Raw genomic sequence first — 18,418 nt, 5'->3', positions numbered from 1 at the left:
CACTCATCACAGGAAGATGAAACCTTTTCAAGAAGATAGAGCAACATATGTAGATTTGCATTGTGTTGTTAACTTTCACCGGAAGTACTGCTCGTTAACGCTCGGTATGGACTGAAAAAAGTCATATTGAGCGTTTCAAAATTTCTAACACTACTTCTATTATATCATTTTACTTGTAATTATTTTTTTAAGACATATAGAACAAAAGTTGTGAAGAATTCTAAGATCTTTCAATTGATATCTCGAAAAAAGGGCTTACCCCTGAAATAAGGGATCTAGAGGGGCCAAAAGTTTTTAATTGATATCTCAAAAAGTATTGAGAATTTGTAATACGTCAAGGAAGCAAAGTTGTTTAAAATGTCAAGCTTAATCTATTCGTGTCGTCAAAATACGTCCGGCGTCGTCACTTCCGGTCAAACCGGATGTAGCCAAAAACGCGTATTTTTGCCGTTCTTGTCAAGTTTTTGGGTAACATATGTCTCTAGGAGCATAAAAATTAATTTTCCGTCCGTCGTCATCACTTCCGGTTAAACTGGAAGTAGCGAAAAATTGCATATTTTTGCATTAATTAGCATAGCTTTAGAGGATTCAAACCATTTTTAGGCGTTATTTCTCATTTTTGTTAAAAATGAAAGCTACTTCCGGTCAAACAGGACGGAAAACCTACTCGTTGCTTTGCAACGAGCTCGGCTCTAGTTATTATTTTTTTTTTGCTATACAATTTTTGTGCAGAAGATTTCTCAGAGATGCATGGACGGATTTATTTGAAATTTTCAGAGATGGTGTATCATGATCTAAACTTGATTTATTTTTTTTAAGTTTTGAAAAATCACTTCCGGTCGGGAGTTATCGCCCTTTAATCGAATTTTTAGTGACCATTTTGTCGACACAAAAACTCAAAAACGACAAAAGCTAGAATGTTGTCATTTTCAGGACTAATAGATGACATGTTGTAGTTTTGCACCTATACTTTCAAATCTCCGTCAGTGCTTCCGGTCGATACCGGAAGCGAATTTAAAAATCCGCATTTTTTCAACTTTTTTGTTTTCCAATATTTTTCTTTGGTATGAAATATCATAACAGCGACTTCTTTGCGAATGCAAACTATGTAATTTGTTTTAGAATCAAAAAAGGCAATCTCGAGATTTTCGTATTTAAAAATTTGAAGCGGTGTTTTCAATGGCTGAATGGTTGGTGCGTCGGATTGTCACGCGGGCGACCCGGGTTCGCTCCCCCGAATGTCCGATTTTTTTTATCACTTTTTCTGCTAGATTTATCGTTTTTACTTCAGAATCGGACGGAAGACCCCTCGTTGCTTGCAACGAGATCGTATCTAGTTCTAATTTTATTTCGTTACAAATGTGCTTTTTTCTAATTCTGCGAATGTTAATTCAATTAAGAGATAACTCTAATTTTTTTTTTCATTTGATAAATCGATTGGCTTGCGTGATAATTTGCAAAAACGTTTAACCTGACAGCTATTCCTTATACTAGTAATTTTATTAATTTTATTACATATGCTATTGATTCCGCAAATGCATGTGCTACAAGCCCCGCTTCCGTCTCTTTCTGTTCCGCCCCGCACTTGATTTTTTTAACCGCGCCTATCGATGAACCAGTAGATTTTTGTAGAAATAGAGTACTTTTTAATACAACATGTAACTTTATTCGGATAAAGGCATTGGAAATGTAAATATTTAATAATAAATATTTTACTGGTGATTGAAAATTTGACTACAAGTCTTTCTCCTGATCCTAGGGCCAGGGGGAATAACTTGACACAAGAAATACACGTAAAAGTCCTAGTTCCAATCATTCAAAACATGGCTATTTCTTTCTTTTCTTTTTTTTTTATCAAAGTTTAATTTCATGAGCACTGCTGCTTCAGGAAAGGATTTAGTTATCCCTGTAGGAATACAACTGTTTAGTGTGAAACTGTTCAAACACTATGGCAAATGTTAAAGTTTGGTAAAAATTTGTAAAATGGGCCAAACTCTAAGGCCAACAGATCAAATGCTTTAGTACAGAAAGAAAGGTCTTGCCATAAAGAATACAATGTACAAATACTCGTATCAAAGCCATAGTTCCAAGTTCCAACCAATCAAAGGTTTTGGCGGACAAACAGACAAACGGATCGACAAAGCAAAGCGCCTATTCCCCCAGATCTTCGATTATATGGGGCTTAAAATATGCAGCTAACAAAAGGTCCTTGAGCCACAATGCTCAACTAACTCTCTATGGTCTTCTAATCTGGATTGGCTTTTTTATGCCCCCGTAATCGAAGATCCGGGGGTATAGTTTTTGTCGTGTCCGACTTTCCGTCCGTCTGTCTAATCTGTCTGTTTCTTTATCCGCAAAATCTTTAACCTTGCCCAAAACTTTGATTTACTGGAGCTATGACTTTCATACTACTATTTCACATGTGTATTCCTTGTGACAAAACCTTTCTTTGGGTACCACCAAACTTAAGAGCTTTTGACTTTCGAGATTGGCCCTTCTTTTACACAAAAATTCCAAACTTTTACTTTGGCCATAACTTTTGAACGGTAAATACAAGGACTTTCATACTTTGCATTCTTTGTGACAAGACCTTTCATTGGATACTAACAACCTTGACCTTAACCTGAGATATTTACGTACTTTAAAAAAAACCTTTTACCTCGGCCATTCCTCTTGAAAGGCAAGGGCAAGGGCTTTCATATATCACATTTGTAATCCTTGTGAGAAGACTTTTCATTGGATACCAACAACTTTGACCGTGACCATAACTTTTGAAGGTTAGGGCTTTCATACTTTATATTTAATCCTTGTGACAAGACCTTTCATTGGATATCAAGAACTTTGACCTTGGAGTTTGACCCTCTTTTTAAAAAACTTTAACCTTGGCCATAACTTTTGAAGGATTATGGCAAAGGCTTTCATACTTCACTTACGGGATCCTTGTGACAAGGTCTTTCTTTTGAAATCAAAAACTTTGGCCCTTTGACCTTGAGTTTGGCCTACCTTTCAGAAACTTATCCTTGGCCATAACTATTGATCAGGTGGTGTTAGGACTTCCATATTTCACAACTGTATTTCTTGTGAGAAGACCTTACTTTGGGTACCAATACATTTGATTTGCATTCCAGAAGTTTAATCTTCGCTATGTTGGTATTGTATAATTTTGATTATTTTTCATGACCCCACCTTTACACAGGGACCATGATTTGGAACTTCCAGAGGATGCTTCTACTTTAATATGTTGTGGCTATAGTATTCGCATTCTGTATTAATGAAAGAATGTTTTACAACACAATGACCTGGCCCTTGTTACTGGTCTACCAATTCTGATTAATTTATCGGAACATCGAAATTTGGCTGTATGCTTCGAAAAATAACCCCTACCCGTTCTTTGGTAGTACTACAACATTATTGGGTACTACACCTTAATAAAATGTTAAGTAGAGAAAAAATAGAACTTACAACGGTTCAATAATAGCTTATTCATAAAGGAAACACGTGAAAGTATATATACTGTACTTTATGTTAACTAATTATATTAATACACTTAATACATTGAATACAATTCACATCGTGCAAGTAGTGTTCAAATCAATAGAGAGACCAAGATGTGAAAAAAATATACCGCATCATAAAATGCCAAAATCCATCTTATAACCAATTAACCTTCATGCCCATAGAATTGGATGGTCATCCCACCCATCCCTCTTCCTATCAGAAACCTGCTTCTTGAAAACATTGAATGCAAAGTTCTTAACAGTGGCAGATTTACATAAACAAAAATGGACTTTTCTTTGATATTATATAACAACAATGACAATACAAAAAAAATGGTGGAAATGATTAGCATAAAGGTGTATGAAACGTCGTTTTAACTAAGAATGTTCTGTCTGATTGGGTAGTCCACCTTTAACATACATCTTGTAGTTTCCCACATCTGTGTTAATAAAGGGTGCATGCAACTACACTCAGAAACACAATGCTGCTCTATAATGTAAAGAGAATGAATCGCCAATCATGTGGAATGTTAATTTCAAAACAGAAAGCAACTGGACCTGTAAAACGGTTAGTTTATTCAAACTGTAAAAACAAACAAATCAAATATGTTGTAGATATCTTGACTATAACTATATTGCACTGTTAATCATTAAAACAAATCATAAATATATATAATAATTATTAGTTTGATTAGTGACACAACACAATAATGCATGCTGGGAAATAAAAAAACAAAATCATGAATATTCATTAAGATATGCAGAGATGACAATGGGAGCTTTCATAACATTTATCAGTGGCAATTGGAAAGCTTGCTAGTGGTTGATTATGAAACGGCAAAGCATATCCCATAACTTTTTTTGCTGCAATATAGACACGAAATCAAATATCATGACTAGAGATCTATGACTTGGTGTCAAAATACTAGTGACATTCTAGGACACAAGTGGCCAAATATGCTTGTTATTCCAAATTTTCTTATATTCAAATATTAGATAATGCCTTTCCAAATCTTTTTTAAGGTTAGATGACACCTTCCTCAAATATCTGTTTTATATATTTTGTAATATATATGTATGATATATAAATATTCAAAATTCTAAATACATTCTGGTTTCTAAACAAGTTTTTAATCATTTTCAAAAATTGAAGCACTAAAAAGGTTGATTTTGGAATATCAAATTTTATCCCAAATAGATTTTTTCATATAAGAAACAGTACCCTCTGATAACTTGCACAAATGCCTGGTTAGGTACCTAAATTTTTTTTGTGAGTAAACATATTAAAGTAGCAATATACATACTTCTTTGAAAAAATCTTGGAAAAAATTATGTATTATTGAGGAATGTATCATCCTTCCTTTAACTGAGAGTGTGTTGGGCAAATTCACTGTATTATTAAATGAATTATTTCTCTTTAGATGGCAGAAAAAAAGAAAATGTCCACACTAAAAACCACTTTTGGACGGAGAAGTAAAAATACATGCATATCAAACATTTACGAAAATTAGCTAAGCTTAATTAAGAAAAAAAATTGTTAATGTCAAAAATAATCAAATAAGGTATCTTTGTCAATTCATATATATATAAATTTTCAGATTTCTTCTGTTGAAGAAATTGACTTCATTGGCAACAAATAAAAATATAGAAAAAATGATTATCTAAAGGGAATGTAAACAGTTTGGAATGGTCTTAAATCTATAAATATAAATCATGCAATGCTGATTTTGAATCTAGTGTAAAAATCATTACAGTATTTCATTAAGACAAGATTAGTGGCACACAGGTTAAAAAAAGCAATTTAGTTTCAGATGGCACTGTATTAGTATAGTACATGTATGTATGTATGTATGTATGTATGTAATTTTTTCAATGCGTAGGAATAAATGCTAAATAGAAAGTGTAACATATTAAAAGCACTCAATCAAAAAGTTGACAATGTGTTCAAAGTTAAAAAACAGTCATGAAAAGAAAACATTTAGCCATAAACTAATTTTCCTTATCAAATATTGTTTTCAATACAATTCAAATTTTGAGAAACTATAAGACAAAATAAGTTCATAAAAAAACACAAAAATCTAGCACTCCTTTGTACAGTAACCACTGTTTTGTGTGTTTTTCTATGGAGTGACTGTAAAATTGTTTACTTTGTAGAGGCTTTCATCACCAATCCTAGAAAACAATATATAATCGAATTCAAGACTTCCAAGAAATATCAAAAAAGATATTTTAAAAATATTAAAATCTGATGTGAATTCTGGCCCCTACAAAAATAAATGATTTCACAGAATTTATGACTAGGATAGCACATATTTAAAATTTTATACAATACTGTTGTTCTACATGCTGAATTAAAAATAAATATATAACAATATGACAATGGAATGGTCTAAGGGAATAAATACGTCAACTTCTCTGCAAACTAACAACATACACGCAAAACTCTAAAAGCTTATCTCTGCTACAGAAAAAACAAAAATTATCCACTCAAACAATGACTTACAGGACACACAGAGAAAACAAAGATATCCCCAAATAAACTTTCTCAGAATTTTTTACTTCAATATTTAGATTGAATATTTTTACCAAACAATTTTCCTTAAAAGTCTATGCTAATAGCAATCTTTGAAATAATTCATTTGTTTGTTGAACTTGATTTTAACTACTTTGTAGAGAATCCCATTATGTAAAAGTTTAGTAAAATAAATTCTAAAAATAAATTAAAAACAAAATAATACATGTATGTTCAAACATACTAAGAAAACTTACAAAGCTGAGAAATGTGAGTTTGAAGTGTTATATGGTGCACACTCAGATACAGTCATGCTCATTCAATCTTTTATAATCTTGATTTTTCTTTCTTTCAGACTTTGTGTTGAAAATTTTCTCTCATTCAATCTTTTACTATCTGAACTTTCTCTCATTCTTGCTCTATCTGTCAACACTTTCTTCTTCCAGGGGGAAAAAGAGTTTTCTCTCTTGACAAAACTTCTTGTGTATTGGCCAGTCTCTCTGTTGGCAATATGCACCACAATATCTGAATATTAAATGAAAAAGCAATTCTTTAACATCGTGATATCAAGACCTTGCATCAATTTCAAACAATTCCCAACTTTCAAATTACTGTAAAACAACAAAATTAAAATGATTTCTGTGCAACAAAGTATGCAAAATTGTATAATAACTTTTGACATGAATTAAAACTTACATTTTCTTTTAAGGTCGGGCACCAATGATTATACATTTATACATTCATGAATTTCATTAAGCAATTTTTCAAAGAGCCAATATGACAGACCTGACTTCTTGACAGCGTCCACAGATACTAAATTCTTTAACTCTCTTTTCCATATTTGTACAGGGAGGGTAGTGACATTCATAATAAACACAGACTTCATCTGAATCGAAAAAAAAGAATGCTCCATAATACACATAATCTTGGACCCAAACATTAAATTCCAAAGTCTATATCATTTATTTCCAAATTTTTTATTTTAATAAGCAGTCTTAATATTAAATCAAAATTATGGTGTTCTAAATGCTTTAAAACAAAACTATCCAACGATATATATCAGTTATTCACTTTGAATTGCTAATTTACCATGGTCTATATGGATATTTTCTCCATTGGGACTGAACTGTTTTGTGTAGACATGTGTAGTTGGATAGTGCTAAAACAAATAAAAAGCATTAATTAGTAACATCAAATATCTGTGACAATAACTCAATACCATACAATTTGGACCATGTGAACTATTTTAAAACTAGTAAGAAAAATTAGCCTCTTTATATGCACAAGCAAATTAAAAGAACAAGGATCCCCACTTTCAGTGTCTTTAATAGTGATGGGATGCAATAAATAATGGCATGTTGTAACTGTCTTCTTTGTATATCCTTTCTTGTCTGCCCATTATTCAGAAAAAATTAAAGTTTTGAAATTTTAAAAGATATGAATAAAGTTTTCAAAATCTGCAAAAAACTTCAAGATCAAGGTCATTAGGTCAAATATTCTATTCAAATCAAATCATAACAAAGGAATACATTAAACATGCTTATATACCCATATATAACATGCGTCTGTAACATTCAGAGAGAGATGGGGTAAAATGTATTGATTTACATGTAGTACAATAACTCACACATTCTATAGGGGCCACTTGGAGCTGTTGAACTGCCATCCAGTACAATGAGTGCTCCCTGTTCTTTGTAGAGGGGAGGTCCTCGTAGACAAGTTGTGTATCCATGGGAACCAGCATCAGGTTCTCCAGGCGATTGTCCACTGTCACCCCATTCTTGTGGACCACCTTCCAGCCTGCTGCTATGCCTCCTCGATGTCTTTCCCTGAAAAATATCAGAAATGTCAAAATTATGCAATCTTCTTTGCAATAACTATGGCAATGAGTATATATATTTAACACATCTCACAACACATTAATTTACCCATAATTTAAATGAAAATGCTGAAATCTAAATTACAAATACAGTTGAACTTCGGTATCTACAACTCTCGAAGTATCTCGAACTCTCGAATACCATGGATATGTCGAAGTGATTTGGAAGTCTCAACCAAATGTATATTCTTTCAGTATTTTACCTTTGATATCTCGAACCTTTGGATATCTTGAAGTTTTTTCCCAGTCCCATCAGGTTCAAGATAACGAATTTGACTGTACACATATTTTTATGCCCCTGTAATTGAAGATTCAGGGGTATATAGTTTCTGCCCTCTCTGTCCGTCTGTCTGTTTATCCACAAAAACTTTAACCTTGCCTATAACTTTTGACTGGGTGGGGCAATGACTTTCATATTTCAGAGATATATTCCTTGTGACTAGACCTTTCTTTGGGTACCACCAAATCTGACCTTTTGACCTTGGAATTTGACACACTTTTACACAAAAATACCAAACTTTTACTTTCGAACGGTTGGTGCTAGGACTTTCAAACTTCACAAATGTAATCCTAGTGACAAGACCATTCTCAAGAAACCAACAACTTTGGCCCTTTGACCTTGACCCTGGAATTTGACCCACCATAAAAATAACTTTAACCTTGGTCAAAACTTTTGAAAAGGTGACACTAAAGCTTTCATGTTTCACACTGTATTTCTTTTGAGAAGGTCTTACTTTGAGTATCAACATATTTGAATGTATTTGAGAGAGTTTAACCTTTCAGTCTGCTTATTATGTTGCCATAGGCATTAGTGTTTCACAAACACATCTTGTTTTCATGAGGGATTTGAACTCACATTTCATCAAATGTGTGCCATATTTCTCATGGGGAGGTAATTAATGTTTGATGTCATGATTTTCAAAAAGATTATTTCTGTAATCAAAACCAGGTTACACCCACAACATAACTACTTTGTATCATGTCTACTGATCATTATCAAAGATATTTTAACAGCAAATGGAAATTTAACCACTGAGCCAGCACTCACAAGTAAACAGCAATTTAATTAACAATCTCTCAAGCCAGGGCCATTATCTCGATTGATCTATGACAATCCACTCTAACATACGGAGGAAGAGAAGGCTAAATGCCTATTGATCCTACACAGGAGTGTCTCCAATAATCTTAATTGATTAAAACAAAGTGTTTTCTATATACAGCTTATGAACAAACTGCTGCACAAACACCACTAGATCAATCAGTCTCACTGTTTTAGATGGTTATTGTCATATTCTTTGTTTAGAAACAATAAACAGTGTCAGATGATAGGAAGTAGATCTTCTTTCCTAAATAAGCTATTTCTTGAGTATATACTAAATTAGGATGTGACAACTGTGCAACTCTCAAATGAAAAGCTGTTAATACAGACTTTTTACCCATTTATAGTAACCAGCTACATTTTTCTTATTTTAAAAGAACATTAATATTATTGTCTAAACAAGAGCAAGTCATAATAAACAAACTGTTTTCAATTAATATTTTGCCATAATAAACAAACTGTTTTCAATTAATATTTTGCCATAATAAAAAACTGTTTTCAATTAATATTTTGCCTTTTTTTTCTTAAAATATTTCAGATTTAGTGACCACTTCGTTATTTACTTAAGCTACTGCCTTGTTTATATCTCTTTATTACATATGAACTTTCTTAAAATGATGCTGGTATCTGTAAAACTCATCTGGGCTTTTGCAAAATAAAATTTCCCTGATTTGTCTTCATTATCTGTAAGGCACCGAACATCCTATATATGTACACACACTATGACTGTGTACAAAGAAGATTATATCAAGGAAGAAGGAACTTGTGCTACTGATGTAATATACTCTATCCATTTACATTTAGTAGAGACAGTGTTATCTAACAGCAGAGTCCAATACCTCATTACATCCATGTACAATGGTACATACATGTATTAACAATGATTCATTTTGTTTTGCGTAAAGCCCTGTTATATATGAACATATCATACAATTATGGACTTCAGTGTAGGTCGATATGTGGTTATAAGGACTCATGGCAATTGATATTGACTGAAGACACAGAAAGTGATAGTGACCGAGCCTGCAAGGTCACTATCATTTTCTGTACTTGAGGTCAATATCAATATTGCCACAAGTCCTTATAACCACATATTGACCATTCACTGAAGTCCATAATAGTTATATTAAATAATCAGTCAAAGTGAATGCAATGACACAGTCCTAACTGAACAGACTCGGCTGTCATTATGTCACAATGGTTAAAACACGCCTCTTATATTATGACTTCACGTTCTACGTAACTTTGGTGCAACTGAAAGGTGGCATGCGATATCATTTTCCGTGGACGTGCTTTCGCGTCGACATCATAAAAGGAGGAAAATCACGTGACGTTCTTTCAGCCAATGAAAATTACGAAAATAATCTTCTTATATAATATATCTATATATGCTTAATTAAGAGGCCCAAGGCCTTCAACAGTCACCTGAATATCACACTGCAGGACTGTTTAACAGCTAAAAAGGTATTATTTTTAATGGCAATCTTGCTTTTTTTTCCTTTATCTCCATTGAAAACTTCTTAATTTGAAACAATTAGCAAACCTTGTTTGAAAAACCAATGAATGCTTTGGGGAAAATATTTATTCCAAATCAGTACTGTCTTATTAAGAGATTTTTTTTTAAATATAAAACATATTACCATAAGAAATCATGCAGAAATTGGCCTGATTCCTTCCCATTCAATAAATTGTATGTGTAAGCAAAGATATTGGCACCATTGCCATCTGGATCAACTTCTACTCTGGCCTGAAAAATGAAAAAAATAAATTACTTTAAACATTCAATAATATTTTTTTACTCATGTGTACAAGTTTGTGAATTTTACTTTAAATTCTGCTAATAGCTGAACATCAGTTTTCAAAAACTACTGTAAATAACTTTTACTTTCCCAGAACTTAATTTTCACATAATTACCCTGGACACTCTGCTCACAAAAATCTTATCCTTGCACATGTTTTTATTAGCAAATATATACAACAATAACTTAGAATTACTGAAAATTTCGCCTCGATTTAAAATAGTAATTATCTTTCTCATGAAAAATTAGATGTCATGAAAACTAATGATCATCTACAGACTTTAAATTATTTAATTTTATTACAGTCCCAAACTACCCCAGGGGTCAAAATTTGAACAGACTCAAATCTATACTATGTAATGAAGCTTTCATACAAGATTAAACCTTTTTAGCCTAAGGGTTATAGAGAAGATTTACAATTAAGTTTTCACCAATTCTTAATCATCTCCCCCTAGAAAGCAGATGTGACCTTCATTTGTATACTCTTCAATCTTAAGATGCTTTGAGACAAATTCGGTTGAATTGGCTCAGTGGTTCTGGAGGATATGAAATTTTGAAATATATAAAAATATACTTAGATTCATCATTTTATATAGTTTTTCAAAAAATTGAAATAACAGTTCTGAGGTTTTTTTGGGTGGAAAAGTAACTTCTACTGCATGGACACACAGACAGACATTGAAAACAGGGTCTCTTATGTCTGCCATACAATGTGGGAAAAATAATGTTATACATTCAAAAACATGTCATCTTTTCTCTCTAAATGGTCCCAACTGTAAAATCTTTATCCTTTAAATCTTCAAGGTAGTGAATACTATAGAAGCACAAATTTCTGAGGGGGAAAAATTAAGTTTTGGAAAATTTCATGGGCATTAAATTTCAGTGTTTCGAGAGTAACCCTATTATATATACAGTCACATAAATATCATGTGGGATTTAATTTCATTAATAATTTTTAATTACTAAATTAAATCCCAAACGAATATTTCTACTTTTACAGTAATAATTTACTAAACATGCCTGACTATTTAGCAACAAAAATTAAATTAATTTTGTCAAGTGCCCAAGTATGAACAATTTGCTAGCTGATTCAAGAACTGCATCGATTAGATCCTACATGTCTTAGCAACAAATACTGCTATCTGTTCTGGATTTAAATCTTTGATATAAAACTGAACAATCTATCTGTTCAAACAGGGACTTTAAACTTACAGTACAATATCTTAGCCTTATTTTATCAAAGAAAAAAATCAATCCTCTTCCCCCAACCCTTTCAAACTAAAAAGGTGGTATTATTGATAAAATATTACCTCAAATGCATACTGGTTGATGAGACCAATATCTCTTTCATCAAGAAGGGCAAATTTTACCTGCAAGAATCAGAAAGTAAAAATTGTTTTAAAAGAACATACTTAGAAGTCTTGATAGTTAAACTTCTTCAGTTTTTTTTTTTTTTTTTTTTTTTTTTTTGGGGGGGGGGGGGGGTCACCTTTGCTTCGCAACCCATAAACTTTTATAAGTTAAAAACCTAAAATGAATAATTTTAAACGTTACAGATATAAAGAAAACAATATTTCCTTTACAAACGTCTAAATTCTTTTCTCTGTTAGGCCATAATAAAAATATTTCTAGATTCTCATCCCCACCCGCCCCGATTTTATACCCCTGCCTGATTTTTTTTATTTCTGTTTTTCTTCGTCTTAATTCTGATCAGGATCGGTATTCATCTACCATTCTACTTTCGTTTTATATCCCGCAAAAGTCGATATGATTTTGACAGCTGAAAAAATGGTAATTGCTGTAATACATGCGTATATATTTTAAACAAGGTCATTGGTTGAAAAAGATTGGTGATGATGTGAAGTAAGAGATAACTGAACCTTTACTATGACTTTTATTCGGGTATTGTAGATAAAATAACACCGATTGACCAGTTCAATAAAAAATCTGCAAAATTTAAACAAGAGGCCCCTGGGCCTTATAGGTCACCTGAGCATTATTCAACAACTTCCCAGTGACTGAATTTGATCCATGTTTTAAGCCAGATGCTATAGCATTTACCATCTGGTCATCATAACTATACACTTAGCAGTTCCTTAGTTTGGTTACTTTATACCCATAGGCAGGGTAGGGGAACAAAAAATGCATTTCAACTAATCAGTAATATTCAGCAATAATCAGTAGTGCCACTACCACACATGAACCCTTGACTCTTAGGCCTAGATCCACACATTGCACTATTTTTGGAAAGGCATACTTGCTTTTCAAAAATATTTGATTAATACCAAGGAGCACATTTCAAACAATTCATTCATTTTCAGTACATAAGTACAGCCCCCCCCCCCCCACTATGGTACAACTGACCCTGGGGCCTTGAAATTTACAATTCTTGAAGATTAGGGATTGCTTATAACTATATAGGTAATTCATCTGCTTAAAACCTAGGAGCAAAGAAGAAAATATTCAAAGATTTAATGTTTTTTCACTATACATGTATAATCAATACAGCCCCGCCCTAACACCAGAATCCCTGACCCTGGGGCCATAAAATTCACAATTTTGGCAGAGGCACTCTTGTTCATCATAACTATGTACTTAGTTAGTTTATTTAATACCCAGGAGTAAAGAAGAAGATTTTCAAAGAATTCATGTATTTCCTCTATATAATCAATAGAGCCCCACCCTGACACCAGAACCCCTGACCCTGGGGCCATAAAATTCACAATTTTGGTAGAGGCACTCTTGCTCATCATAACTATGTACTTAGTTAGTTTATATAAAACCTAGGGGCAGAGAAGAAGATTTTCAAAGAATTCATGTATTTTCACTATATAATCAATAGAGCCCCGCCCTAAAACCAGAACCCCTGACCCTAGGGCCATAAAATTCACAATTTTGGTAGAGGCACTCTTGCTCATCATAACTATGTACTTAGTTAAATTATATAAAATCTAGGAGCAGAGAAGTAGATTTTCAAAGAATTCATGTATTTTCACTACATAATCAATAGAGCCCCGCCCTAACACCAGAATCCCTGACCCTGGGGCCATAAAATTCACAATTTTGGTAGAGGCATTCTTGCTCATCATAACTATATACTTAGTTAGTTTATTTAATACCCAGGAGTAAAGAAGAAGATTTTCAAAGAATTCATGTATTTCCTCTATATAATCAATAGAGCCCCGCCCTGACACCAGAACCCCTGACCCTGGGGCCATAAAATTCACAATTTTGGTAGAGGCACTCTTGCTCATCATAACTATGTACTTAGTTAGTTTATTTAATACCCAGGAGCAGAGAAGAAGATTTTCAAAGAAATAATTCATTTTCACTATATACTTATTTAGCCCCACCCTAGTACAAGAACCCCTGACCCCAGGGCCATGGATTTCACAATTTTGGTAAAGGACTCAATGCTGATTACAATCATGCAAACAGTTTGACTGCTTGATGTCCAGGAGTAAAGAAGAAGATTTTTGAAGATTGCATTAATTTTAGTGGTTTTGGCCCCACCCCCCAGGCCCCAGGGGGGCAGGGCTCATGAAATTCACAATTTTTGTTCCCCTTCACCCAGAGATGCTGTGTGCCACATTTGGTTGAAATTGGTTCAGTGGTTGCGGAGAAGAAGCTGAAAATGTTCAAAAGTTTACGACCGATTGACGACGAACGACGTACGACGAACGACGTACGACGGACGACGACGGACAAAAACAGATAGCAATAGGTCACCTGAGTGACTCAGGTGACCTAAAAATATAAACAAAAGCCGCCTGCCCGCCTCGATTTTTAAAAAAATTCGAATGAGAATCTACTAAGCAATTTATTTATTATGGCCTTACTAATGATGAATGAATATGTATATTAATTTTATACCTTCAGTGTACATGCTAAATGTCTAATGAAGGTATCCTAATAAAGTTATAAAAGATTTATCTACAACAAAGTACAATCATAGGTGTTCACAGCCCCCTAGTTTATCTACAAGTATTAACAACCTTTTATGTCTTGTTAACAGTTTATCATGTAGTTCATGTATAAAAGTGACAGCATCATTAGCACCATCAAAAACACATCATGTAGGAGTTAATTAATCAAGCCTCCTACAAGCTAAACAAGTGGGGCATACATGTAGGCATACTTCATAAAAATTCTACATACACAAGTGCATATAGTATATTTTATATGCCAAAAGAAAAAATATACTTTAGAATGTCAGACTGTCCCATTTTCAAAGTCTTATACCTCATGTTTTATATTATACAAATTACAATTAACATGAAACTGAAATATATGAGTTTTAAATTATTTTTAGGTTCATCACTGTTAAGAAAATCAAGGACCAAATCACCCAAGTATGGTATTCATCAATAATTAAAAATTTTCATTCCTCGTTTCATTTAACTTTGTCTGGGGGCTAACAACACATGAACCATATCTGTTACTTATGAAAATCTGAGAGGTTGTCCTGAACACCTGTTGGACAATATCAATAATTCACCATCTTTATCAGGAAATGAGGTTATAGATAACTCAACAATGGACACAGATTAAGTCTCCTGTTATATCATATCTGACCCACCATTAATAAGCCTGCTTTAGATAAGATGTAATCCTCAGACGGTGTCAACACAATCAGCAGACTTTTACTTACACTTGCTTTCTACATTCTTTTACCAGGTTTATTTATCAAATAAATTTCTTATCAGCCTTGACTGATAACTACATTTAAAAAAGAATTCATCAAGATTACAGTTTGATTGTCACTGAAATGTATAAAAACTATATCCTATTTTTAAGTGCATGTTCTCAAGATTTAACTGTATAACAGCAAAATAAATTAAAGCATTGCAAGCTACTTCTTTCAGCCCTATCATCTCAATTTTTCGAAATTTGGACATTAAACGTTGTCATGGCAGTGTGTGCAAGCAAGAACATATCTACAAGAGAAATTTGTCATCTAACAAAGGCAATTGTTTGGTGTATAGAAAGTCTTCCCTTGTTTAATGGGCTGGTAGATTTTTGTTGGCAATATCATTTAATCTGTCGATATTTTGTATCTGAAGTGCAGTGAACGGATCCAACTTAGACTTTTAAAACAAGCAGAAATTTAACACTACCCCGTAGAATACAATAGAAACTCCATTATGGGGTAATAAGTACCCCAGGAAAGTAAATACTTTCTGGAGATCAAATTTATTTTCACAATGTCAAATTTTTAAATTGTTCACACATTTTTGTAAACATTTAAATTTGGCAAATTTACAATCAATATTTTCATTGCTTTCCTAAATTTGCATTCATATCTGAGAAGTTTAGTTTTCAATTTCACAAAATAAACTATTAAGATTTTTAATGAAAAAAATTGAAAAATGATTGAATGTTGCTATGAAATTCAGAAATGTTGGATATCTCTTCCCAGTTATGGGCAGTTGTCAATCCAATGGGGGCATTTTACAAATTGCTTCAACATTAGGGGGTTCAGGTAACCCGACTTACCTATGTAATCGTGCCATTTAAACACAATTTATCAACGTTTAAAAACGTAATTTTTGCATTTTTATTCATATTTATCTAGAAATAAAATATAATGAATTTTTTCTACATTGTTTGAACTTTCGTATGATATGTGTGTTATGTCATTCTGAAGAGTTTGCATTAAAAAATTAACGCGGTCGAAGTTGTGCTAAAGTTGATTACGGGGTTTTCCCTTTAATGCATGGCACTGTAGTTTTGTCTCCGCGGCGTTGATAGCATCATTTTGATTGGCTTTCCGGGAGGCGATTTTTAAGGAATTAACGACATTGACCTATCAGAGGAAAGCTTACATTTTGAACATCAACATTGTTGATGTTGCATCTCAATGCAATGTGCAGAAGTTTATGCATTTCCGTTTTAAAGGAAAGAAGTCAATTTTTCTACGGTAAGTAATAGAAACATTTTAATGCAACATACACTATGAGAAAGCTGAGAAAATTTCCTATCTGAATATTATGGTTCTGTAATAATTTCGGAAAGTAATTCACCCGGATTTCCAATCAAAAGTCGTCACCCGACGCAACTTTTGAACAGTTTCTATGTACCTTTAAATTCATGCACACTTTTGAATCGTAAAACCACAAAAGAAAATAGAAATGCGACATTAAATAAAATAAGGATTGACTTATTGGAAAAAAAATCTAGAAGAAAATTCCTACAATATACTACACATAAACGGACCTATAAACGGCGCCTGATATTTATAAATGTACAAATTTAATTCTGTTGCCAGGATTTCCTCTAGATTCTGAAATACATGTAATGTACTGTATAATAACTGAATAACCCGAAGTTCTTCTAACTAGGTCCTATAAAAATATTTTTGTTATTAACATGATATTTTGTGGTTATTTTTTTTTACAGTGAGTATAAACAGTCAGACTTCGGGAAAATGCGAGAATCATTCCATATCATGATTATATGGTACCCGCCGGTAGTAGCAGATGTCATTCAACTTGTCCAGCAAGCATGGATAACTTAGATTGAATATATACAATTATTGATGGATACCGAAAATTTGATATCATGTTTTTTAAAGATCGATCTATTCAAATTTTAAATAAAGTTATGAATTAACTGTAGTGAATTCTTTTTTTCCCGATCTTTGCCATTTTCATATTAATATTGACAGCTTTCTTCTTTGTGATGTCCAGACAAAACTCTGACTTTTAATGAGCATATTTGATTAAGATCACTGTTTTTATACATTTTTTAAAGTAATAAATTGTAAAGAATTTATAAAATATCATTAATTTTTTCGTAACTTAGATTTTGAAAGCATTTTATCAGAAAGACTGTATCAGCCATTTTCAATATTGGTGGCCATATTGGATATTTTGCTGCCATCTTGGATATTTTTTACCTGGCATGGAAACAGAAAATTAGGGCTTGAAATAGACCTTTCCGAAAATATATAGTTTGCCATACTTCCAAATAAAATTAGACTAGTTTCTTGAAAAACTACCTAGATTTAACGGATTTTTCTTCCTTTTATGTGCCATCAATAGGTACCCTTTAATAGTTAAATTTCCGTACATAAAATAGCAGTATTCACAACATTGATAATTTCATAACTTCTATTCTACTTGGAATTTTTTCACCAAGTAAAGTTTTTTTATATTTCTGAATGTTTCCATGTTTATGCTAGAATATATTTATTTGAATATATCTCATCGAAAATTTATACCTGAACCCCCTATCAACATTAAATGTAATTATGCCCTTGTGTGAAAAGTGGCAGATGTTTTTCCCTAGGTTTCAGTATACTGTAAAGCCCCTATACACCACAGTCCATTAAATTGCATTATGTGAGCTGTAGATGTAAACGGGGGCAGCTGTCACCATATGCCAACTGCTTTATTATAGAAAGGCCATTTTTCTCAATTTTGTCTATCAGCTGTTACAAATAAGGCCACTTGTATTGAAAGAGCCATTCACAAACAATGCAATATCCAAGTTTATACTTTATCCCCCCCCTTTCCCAATTGTCAAATGTTCCTTCCATTTTTGGGGGTGGGGATGGGATGAGTTGGGGTGGTTATTTATAGTCTGATTACATTTTTAATTTAACTGAATTAAATTACAAACTTTTTTCCC

At 32.8% G+C, this 18,418-nt stretch overlaps 1 protein-coding gene across 1 annotated transcript; it reads right to left on the bottom strand.

The window, feature by feature from the left end:
* Window positions 1-4,194: 4,194 nt before the first annotated feature.
* LOC134259835 (zinc finger MYND domain-containing protein 19-like) lies at window positions 4,195-12,293 on the bottom strand. The gene is made up of 7 exons (XM_062742433.1): window positions 12,276-12,293; window positions 12,097-12,156; window positions 10,628-10,734; window positions 7,637-7,838; window positions 7,099-7,168; window positions 6,796-6,895; window positions 4,195-6,534 (listed from the first exon to the last, which is right to left on the bottom strand). The coding sequence occupies exons 1-7, from the start codon at window positions 12,291-12,293 to the stop codon at window positions 6,429-6,431; spliced, it is 663 nt and encodes a 220-aa protein (XP_062598417.1). The 3' UTR covers window positions 4,195-6,428.
* Between the last annotated feature and the right edge of the window lie 6,125 nt (window positions 12,294-18,418).

The sequence above is a fragment of the Saccostrea cucullata genome, unplaced genomic scaffold (assembly GCF_032062105.1).
Source record: "Saccostrea cucullata isolate Sc308-1 unplaced genomic scaffold, CSIRO_AGI_Scuc_v1 ctg12877, whole genome shotgun sequence".
Classification (NCBI taxonomy): domain Eukaryota; kingdom Metazoa; phylum Mollusca; class Bivalvia; order Ostreida; family Ostreidae; genus Saccostrea; species Saccostrea cuccullata.
The sequence above is the reverse complement of the archived record's forward strand: the minus strand, read 5'-3'. Positions and strand labels throughout refer to the sequence as shown.